The sequence below is a fragment of the Bos mutus genome, chromosome 3 (assembly GCF_027580195.1).
Source record: "Bos mutus isolate GX-2022 chromosome 3, NWIPB_WYAK_1.1, whole genome shotgun sequence".
NCBI lineage: Eukaryota > Metazoa > Chordata > Mammalia > Artiodactyla > Bovidae > Bos > Bos mutus.
This window is the reverse complement of record NC_091619.1, coordinates 115203323-115212803: the sequence shown is the minus strand read 5'-3', so window position 1 is coordinate 115212803 and position 9481 is coordinate 115203323. Positions and strand designations below refer to the sequence as shown.

The 9481-nt window shown below is 58.3% G+C and overlaps 1 protein-coding gene across 2 annotated transcripts in view; it reads right to left on the bottom strand.

Moving 5' to 3' along the window:
- Nucleotides 1-137: 137 nt before the first annotated feature.
- The window catches only part of SCLY (selenocysteine lyase), a 30385-nt gene continuing 21041 nt past the window's right edge, over nt 138-9481 (bottom strand). For both annotated transcript variants that reach the window (XM_070368608.1, XM_070368609.1), the window contains exons 8-12: nt 6321-6357; nt 3644-3727; nt 3040-3139; nt 1725-1800; nt 138-1042 (exon numbers count right to left, since the gene is read on the bottom strand). In XM_070368608.1, coding sequence (XP_070224709.1) covers nt 889-1042; nt 1725-1800; nt 3040-3139; nt 3644-3727; nt 6321-6357 — 451 coding nt within the window. In that variant the 3' untranslated portion in view covers nt 138-888. The remainder of the gene's footprint in view (nt 1043-1724; nt 1801-3039; nt 3140-3643; nt 3728-6320; nt 6358-9481) is intronic.

Sequence of the window (9481 nt, the reverse complement as noted above, 5' to 3'; positions counted from 1 at the left end):
CTGGAGATCACGTGGGATTATTCCGTGGCCTGCTGGCTGACCCCACCCCCACAGCAGGCACGGACACCCGGTGCCCCCACCAAAGCAGAGACTAGAAAAGCCACAAGGTGTCCAGAACAGATCGCGCCTCTTATTAGCTCATCTCGTTTCTGACAGTCGTTTCCTCAGTGTCATCGTGAAGTTCTCTGCGCTTTTCAATCACACATTAAATGTGTTGTTCAATTAAAAAAATCACTCCTATGTAAATGTCTCCACAGACAACATTTGACGTGAATCAGACACCCCAGGGCATCTGTGGGGATCCCAGAATCCTCCCGAATACACCTGGGAGGGAAGGGGTGTGAGGGATGGAGGCTCACCCACCCCGGGGATGACCCGACCACAGGGCGCCTGCGGCTGACTGAGGAGCCGAGACCCTGAGCGAGAGATCAGAGGGAAGGGGCGGCAGGGGACCCGGGGGTGACGGGGAGGCGCCCAGCGACCAACGGCCGAGGGACCGGCAGGTGACCAGGGGGATGGGCAGGGCGGGAAGTGCGGGGTGCCCCGCAGGAAGCGGGCCTGATCGCAGCAGCCCCCGCCTCTGGAAAGGCCTTGAGGAGGGTCCGGGGTGAGGCGACACTGCCCTCTCTGCAGACAAGTGCGGGGAGGCCAGGACAGCCCCTGAAAATCACGCTTCCTATGTTCATGGTAGCAGCTGGTGATAAATGCTAGGATTTTATCTTTCGGATAAAAATGCCACCTTCCAGGAAGGGGGGTGCCCGTGACAAGCTCACCCGTCTTCCCAGAGGGTAGCAGGGAGGCGGCCACGGCGTTTCCCCTTCCTCGGGTGCTGCGGGGCGGTGGTGCCAGCGCCGGGCCCTCAGCACAGGGAAGGGGCTCCCGCAGGCACTAGGCCTGGCCCTCCAGCCGGGCCACCGCCTGCTTCAGGTCCTGCACGACGAGGTCCACCTCAGCCCGGGTGCTGCTGCGGCCCACGCTCAGCCGGATGGCGTTCCTGGCCACGTCGACGGGGACGCCGCAGCTCAGCAGCACTGGGGACGGCCTGCGGGCGGGAGCCGGTCACCCCATGGGACTCAGCTCTCCATGCTTCCAGGGCGGCAGGGTGTGGTGTCCCCCTGGAGGCAGCCACAGGCCCCTCCCCAGGAGAGGCCTCCCACCCCCTCGGAGTTTAACGGGCTTGGTTCTCAGAGGGGCTGCGCAGCCACTGCTGCGGCTGGGGGCTGGCCTGCTGCGCCAAGGAGGCTGCGGCCCCTGGTCAGTGGTGTGTGGTCTCCCACAGCCCCGGCCTCCCTCGAGTGAGGGCCCCTGCTCGTCAGGACCCAGCCCTGCTCTCTCCAGAGCACAGGCTGCCTCATCCGGCTCCCCTCCCACCTGCAGGCCCCCCCACCCCCGCAAGAAAGCAGAGCCCCTTCCCTTCCTCCCACCAGGCTGCTCCCAGGGCCTGAGCCCCCACAGCGGCCCCTCCTGCTTCTGTCTGCTCCTGGCAGGGGGAGCGATCGGAACTCAAATCTGTTCCCGATTGTCTTGAGGCCCTGGCCCTCCAGCCCAGCCCCCGCCCCACGCTGAGACGCTGCCCCATCTCCAGGGCCAGCCCAGCTCCCCCAGCCCTCCAGAGTGCCTGCGATGCTCCCTCACCCCCGGTCCCTGCCAGGCCGCAGAGCTCCCTGCCGCCTGGTGCAGGGACGCGCCCCAGATGCCGCGGCCACGCTGTGTGGAGCACTCACCGGTCCCCGAGGTCCGAGTGGCAGGCGGCCCCCACGCTGGCCAGCAGAGTCCGGCACTGAGCCAGCACCTCGCGGCCTGAGGAGACAGAGCACAGGCCACTGAGGGCAGGCTGGGCGGCGGCCGCCTCTCTTCCCTGCTGCCACCTGGCGAATCCCAGGGCACAGGCCTCTCTGGCTGCGGGGTGGGGAGCCACTGCGGAACCCGGGGGAGCGCCTCCTCCTGCCGCCGCCTCCTCCTGAAACCAGCCTCGAGGATGCGGCACCCTGACCAGGCTGGCATCCCGACCAGCCGCCTGCTGAGTGCTGTGTTGGCCTGGTAAGAATGTCCATCCTGACGTCTCCGTGTGTTAACGGTGGAGACACCAGGAGCTGCCTTTGTTAAGGCTTTGTTAAGCCTTCTTCCTTCACAAGCATGGAGATTGAAAAAAAACAAAAACACACTGATGGAATTTCCCAGCGGTCCAGTGGCTAGGACCCCACGCCTTCCCTGCCAGGGCCTGAGTTCGATCCCTGGCTGGGGAACTAAGCTCACACAAGCCGCACAGTGTGGCCAAAAAAAACACATCAGTGAGGGCTGATTTAATCAGAACAAGGAACCTGTCTCGTTTAAATTAACACAGGCCCTCAGAGAATATAAAGTTTGCCCCAGAAAAGGGGGAAAGGTACTTGAGGAACTCCCCTCCCACAGCCTCCTTCCCAGAGAGGACGCGTTCAGTCCAGTGACGGCCGCCCTGGGGCTCCTGCATGGTCCGAACACGCTGCCCGTTCCCTGGAGTGACCCAGGAGACCCTCAAGGCGACGACCTCGGCTAAGAAGTGAAAACTGAGCTGCAGTTCAGTGTTCTCCGGGCCCCCGGAGCCCCCTCCCAGACAGACGGGATGCTCCGCGCCCTGGACTCCAGCCTCAGGAACTCGGGCGTCTGGGGAACGAGTCATCCGAACCCGAACCTGAGCCCCAGGGTTTCCGCTCGGGAAGCGGAGGCGGTGATGGCGGAGCCAAGGAGGAGGTGCACACCTGCGTCAGCCTCACCTCCAGCCGGGCTTTAGTAGCTTGCCTCTCCTTCCCCACCGCTCACAGTGTTCTGTAAAAACTGCGGCAGAGCTGGGCCCAGCGGCCTGACCTTTTGCTCATCTGACCTTCCCTTCCATCTTTGGCATGGGCCCCTGGGGGTGCTGAGCGCCTCTGCCTCCGTGGTCTCAGTGCCCCAGGCCGGTCAGCAGCTGTGATCAGAGCCCCTTGGACACCGCCCGGTGGGCCGATCCTGCCCTCAGCCCCCGACCAGCCCCTCGACAGCCCGAGCCGGCCCTCTCCTCACCTTGGAGCTGGGGTCCCCGGATGGAGAAGTTACAGGTGTTGGGGAGCCGCTCGGCGCCTGGAAACTGGCTGTTCAGATGGATTCTCTCACCAAATTCAGCCTGAAAAACGCACAAAATGTGTCATGTCTTCGAAGCCCCCCTCCTCACAACTATTTGAACTTCAGACTTTCTGGAAAACAAAGCCTCGCCCTCGACACACAGAGTGATTGTTCTTTCTTGTTGTTTAGTAGCTCAGTCCTCTCCGACTCTGTGGGACCCCATGGACTGTAGCCCGCCAGGCTCCTCTGTCCCTGGGATTCTCCAGGCAAGGATACTGGAGTGGGTTGCCATTTCCTTCTCCAGGGGGTCCTCCCGACCCGGGGATGGAACCCCGTCCCCTGTACTGGCAGGCGGGTTCTTTTACCATGGAGCCCCAGGGAAGCCCCACAGAATTATTATTTCATCTGTAAGCATCTCCTTATAATACTCAGGGAGACTGAGTGTGAAAGGCAAGGTAAATTGGAAGAGAAAGATTCTGAGTGCACTTGGGTCTTCCAGGAGCATCAGCTGTCTTGTCCCTGGTGTTTCCGTCCCGCGTCCGCCCCCTGGGCTCCGGGCACTCACCGCCAGCCTCTCCTCCAGGTAGTCGCGTACGCCCCGCATGTGGGCCTCGTAGGCCTCGCCATTCTCTGCCACCAGCTCGGCCGCCTGCGGACACAGGAGGGTGTGGGTGATGATGGGCAGGGGTGGGGGGCAGACAGCAGCGGAGGTGCTGCTTCCTAAGGGCAGAGGCGATGTCGCCTCCAACTGCTCCTCCCCGGGCCTCACGGACACGCGCCGCGTGCCGACTGCCTGCCCTTCACTTGTCGACTGGCATCTGACAGCTGTCAGGCGTCCTGACGCCCGGGGCCCTGCGGAGTCCCCAGTCAGTGATCGGAGGCTCTCCCTGACCACTCTAGAGACAGACGGACAGGACGGAGGAAGAGGCGGCCGTGTCTGCCCTCAGGTGTGCGCCCTGAAGAGAGCGTAGAGCCCGGGGAAGGGCGTTCCGGGCGGAGGCCGAGGAGGGAAGGGCGAGCGCTCCTGGAACAGTGTGAGCGGGAGGACGGTGCCCGGAGGCCTCTCGATGGCAGGTTCTGAGCCGAAACCTGGATGCTGAAGCCGGGTCGGAGCCGCCTGACCTGTGTGTTCACAGCTGGGTGCTGTGTGGAGCATGCATGAGGCGTCCACAGAAAAGGTGGGGGAGACCTGGCCTAGGCTCGGTGGAGATGGACAAGGGGCAGGTCTTCATCTGTGGCGGAGGCTGGACGGATGGGACCAGCTGCCGCGTCAGGTGCAGGGGGCGAGGACGGGGAGGACCAAGGCCACCTCCTGGGTTTCTCAGCGAGAGCCCGGGTGGCAGGGGGCACCCCGGGGAGAGACAGCAGGACACGTTGAGGGCCGAGAAAGCAGGTGGGGACCTGGGGCTCCCCGGAGGTCAGGGTCTGCCCTGCGATGGCAGATGGAAGACCGGAACCCAGGCTGGCGTCAGAGCCCCAGGGTGGGGGGGATGAGCACCAGGCCGGGAGAGGGGGCTGACAGAGAGGAAGCAGAGAAGGCACTTGGCCGGGGCGGGGTTGGGAACTGGCCCCACGTCTTCTGGAAGTCACAGAGCAAATGGGGGCCTTCTCTGAGGCTTCAGGGGAGCAGAGCAAGCAGCAGGCCAGGCCTCAGGAGGAGGGGGGTGCGTGCAGCCCACTCCATGGGCCGAGGACACAGGAAGGGGAGTGTGAGGATGCGGGGGTGGGAAGGGGACGACAGCAGGAGGGGCCTGCCTTCAGCCCCACGGGGAAGGGGCGGAGAGTGCCAGGAGACCTGGACTTGGCCTTGGTGGGCGAGGACACAGACGCCTCCCGGGGAAGGTGAGCAGAGTGTAGGGGGGGTCCTAGCCTCAGTGCACCGAGGGGCTCCAGGCTGAGCAAGGGGGTGACGATGGTGGGCCCCTGCCCCAAGTGACGGCAGGGTCAGAGAGGCTGTGTGTGGCCAGGGAGGGGCCGAGGCTGCTGCTGGGCCGCTGGCTGGTTCTGGGAAGGAGCCTCCTTAAGAGGCTGCACTGTGCCCCCGTCTTCGGGGGAGGGGCAGCCAGGCTCAGGCAGGGGCGGGGGAGCAAGGTGGGGGGGGGCGCAGCGGGGGGCGGGGGGGGGGGGCCCGCGGGGCCAGCAGCAAGACCTGGACGAGCAAGCCTGCGGGAATGATGTCGCTGTTTCTTATGTTAGAAGACTCGAAAAGAGAGCCTGTTCCTTTCAAATGCTAGGCACCTGAAACCCACTCCACGGATCCTAAAAAGTATGTCTCCAGGTTGATAAATAAAATTCGATATTTCTCTTGTTAATACCTTGGTCCGTTTATTGGGGTCATGAACATGACCTTCTCTGAAGCCAGGGCCGCCCACTGGAGTGGCTGGGAAACTGCTGTGAGCCCACAGAACGTGCCCAGGGGTCTGCCCTGGCCCTGCACAGACGAGACCCGGGACTTCCCCGAGTCACTGTGGCATGAGAGGGCTGTGTTATTCTAATTTCGGCCTTGGACTCTGGTTCCGATGTCGAGCTCCCAAGTCCCTTGGAATTTCCTGGATGACAGGAGTGCTTCCTGCTCTAATGAGGTGATTCTGGGTGGGCTTCTAGGTGGGGGCTGGTCACAGAACTGGGATTAGAAGCGTGGGGTTTTCAGTGCCCCGGGCCCCACCTCCAGAGAGCGGAAAGGGGCTGGAAACGGAGTTAATGATTGAGTGAATCCTGCAGTAAACCCCGGGAGGAGGGCTTCAGAGAGCTTCCAGGTTGCTGAGCACAGAGGTGCTGGGAGGGGGGTGCTGGCGAGGGCATGGACGCCCTTCTCACATCCTGCCCTTCTGGGTGTCCACCTGCATCCTTTATCACACCCTTTCATGATAAACTGTTTATTGGGGTCAGTGGTCTAGTTCCTCTGAGTTCTGTGAGCTGTTCTAGCAGACCCACTGAACTCGAGGAGCGGGTCATGGTAACCTCTGATTCACAGCCAGCTGGTCACAAGCACAGGTGGCAATTGGCATCTGAAATTTTCGGGGGTGGGGGTCTTGTGGGACCGAGCCCTCACCCTGAGGGTGGGCAGTGTCAGGATGGAGCTGAATTGCAGGATGCCCGGCTGGTGCCACAGGTCCTCTCGGTGGGGACCCCGCCCCGCACATGGGGTGAAAGTGAGGAAGAGACGCAGGAGAAAGACTGAGGTTCCCCTGCACGCTGATGGACAAAGCGAGCTGCATCCGTCTGAGGTCCCCAGGGCTTACCTTCCCAAGGCCGGCAATCATCGGGGTGTTCTCCGTCCTATAAGAGACAAGAGATTCAGTGCCGTTTCCACGCAGAGTAATTAACCAACACCCCTGGAAGAAATCCCAGCCATATGAAAGTCAGGTGTTCGAGTAAAGACAGTCACACCAACATCTTTCCTAAACGAGGGCAGCTGCCAGCCCCCAAGCCCTCTGTGGTCGTGGCCCGGGGAGAGCAGGTGCAGTGCACTATGGGCAGTCTGCCCTAGCTGTCACTGGCCGGCCAAGCGACAGTTCTTTCTGGACCCTTCCCCTCCCTGCGAGAAACCCCCCTCCGGCCGCAGGCCCCAGGTGGAGCTAATGCACCGCTCGGTCCCCCTGCCAAACCCAGCCAAGGTCCAGGGACTCAGTCCCCACCCCACTCCCTGCAGCCTCCCAGCTGTAATATGGGGTGGATCTTTGGTGACTAGGGATTTGGGGTGTTGTGTGTGTGTGTGTGCGTGCGTGCACGTGCATGGCTGTGCAGGAGGGGACAGAACCCTGACCAGTGGTTCCCACGTGTTAATCTAACAAACTAAAACGACAACGCTTCACTCCATTTCAGGAAAAACCAAAACAGTAACTTAACTTTCCGCTTTCGCGAAATAAAGTTCTCTTAAACCTCTGGAGCTGTTTCCTGCTCGTTTACTAACAGAGAGCAAGATAAATGGACTCGGATGAACAGCACAGACAGTACAGGAAACAAGGTCCCACCGACCTTGCCTGGACAAGTTTACTGGTCAAGTCTGTCCCTGCGATGGGCTCTGACGTCTGGAGGGGGTGGGGCGGGGTGGACAGGGAAGAGCCAGGAGCTCTGGGCTCCATCCAGGGCTTTGAGACCTCTAATGTCATCCTCCTCTGTAGGATGATGCGGTCGGAGCTAATGCACCGCTCAAGGTCTGTGACCTGGGCTGAGCCCAGCCCTGCCCCTGCCCCGCCGCAGCCCTCCACCCCCACCCAGAGTCATGAGAACCTGCTCCCACACCTGTCCGCCCATGAAGCTGCCCTAAGACTCTGGCACAGCTGCCGTTCCGCCTCTTCTCCCTCCCCACCTTGTTCCTGCTGCTGCTGCCGCTGCTAAATCGCTTCAGTTGTGTCTGACTCTGTGCGACCCCCATAGACAGCAGCCCACCAGGCTCCCCCGTCCTTGGGATTCTCCAGGCAAGAACACCGGAGTGGGTTGCCATTTCCTTCTCAATGCATGAAAGTGAAAAGGGAAAGTGAAGTCGCTCAGTCGTGTCCGACTCTTAGTGACCCCATGGACTGCAGCCTACCAGGGGACTGCAGCCTACCAGGCTCCTCCATCCATGGCATTTTCCAGGCAAGAGTACTGGAGTGGGGTGCCATCGCCTTCTCCGCACCTTGCTCCTAGTATGTATTTATTTGGCTGCGTCAGATCTCTCTCGCAGCACGTGGGATCTTTGTCAGGGCGCACACTCTCGAGTTGTGGTGTGCAGGCTTAGCTGCCCTGTGGCATGTGAGATCTCAGTGACCGACCAGGGATAGAACCCACGTCCCCGGCATTGCGAGGCGGAGTCTTAACCACTGGACCACCAGGGATGTCCTTCTTCTTCCTTTTTTTTTTGTTTCCCCTCTCTTCCTGCTTTCTCTTTTAATTAATCTTTTTATTTTGAGAGAACATAGATTCACATGTCGTTGGAAAAAACAGCACAGAGGCACTCTGTGTATCCTGAACTCAGTTGCTAGCACTGCAGGACACTGACCAGACAGAGACACGGCCACCACCACAAAGACCCTCCTGCAGCCCTTCTGTAACCTCGCCCACTCGTCATCACCCACACCCTCAGCCCCATTCCCTCCTTAACCCCGGAGGACATTTCGAATTCTGTCATGTAAGTGACATCACAGAGTTCATAACATGGAGGGCTTGGCTGTTTGCATTCGCCAAAATCCTCTGGAGGTTCCTCCGGGTTGTCCTGTGTGTCCGGGTTCCTTCCTCCTCAGCCCTGAGGGGAGTTCCAGAGCACGCACGTGCCCCTGCTTGTTTAACTGCCTGCTTGTTAAAGGACATCTGGGTGGCTTGCAGTTCGTGGCTGTGATGGATAAAGCTGCTAATCACTTTTGGGCACGGGTTTTGCTTGTGAACACGTCTTCACTTCTCTGGGATAAATGTCCAGGAATGAGACTCCTGGGTTGTATAGTAGTTGTGTATTTAGTTTTTCGTTTATGTAGTCCAGGTACCAGCCCTTTGGCGGATCTGTCATTTGAAAACATTTTTTCCTAATGTGCAGCTTGTCTTTTTATCCTCTAAACAAAGCCTTCTTCAGGGAAAAGTTTAGATAAAGTTCATCAACTTCTCCTTTTATGGATGCCTGTGGTGTCGAGTCTAACAACTCTTTGCTTAGCTCTAGGTTCTGAAGGTTTTCTCCTAAAATTTTTACAGTTTTATGTTTTACATTTCAGTTCATGATCTATTTTCAGTTACATTCTATAAGGCGTGAGACTTGGGCTGATGTCTGTCTTTACCTATGGATGTCTAAGCGTTCCAGCACCAAACGTTGAAAGGCTACCTCATATTAGGGGAATTACGGTAGCTTATATTTTTTGATGAAGTAGTCCACTCTTCATATCAAATACATGTATGTGAGGTTCTTTGTAGCATTCCGTTATTCTTTTTGATAATAAAAAGAATTTTATTCTGTGGGCTCTTCTAGGGCCCACAGTGATATCTTGTTTCATTCTCGATAATGGCAATTTGTTTCTTCTCTCTTTTTTTGGTCAGTCTTGCTAAAGGTTTGTCAATTTTATCCATGTTTTCAAAGAGCCAGATCTTCAATTCATTGATTTTTAAAAGTGATTTTTGTTCATAATCTCAGTGATTTCTGTTCACATCTTTATCATTTAATGCTTTCTGTTTGCTTTGGCTTTATTTTGGTCTACTCTTTCTAGGTGCTTCAGATGGGGGCTCAGTGATCTGAGATTCGTCCCTTTATCTAACATGTGCATTTAGTGCTCTAAGTTTCCTCTCAGCCAGCCTTTAACTGTGTCTCACAGATTTTGATAAGTGTATTTTCATTCATTTCAGTAATTTGCCCCATGGATTACTCATAAGTGTGTTGTTTCTAAGTATTTGGAGATTTTCTTATTATCTTTCTGTTATTGATTTCTAGTTTGATTCCACT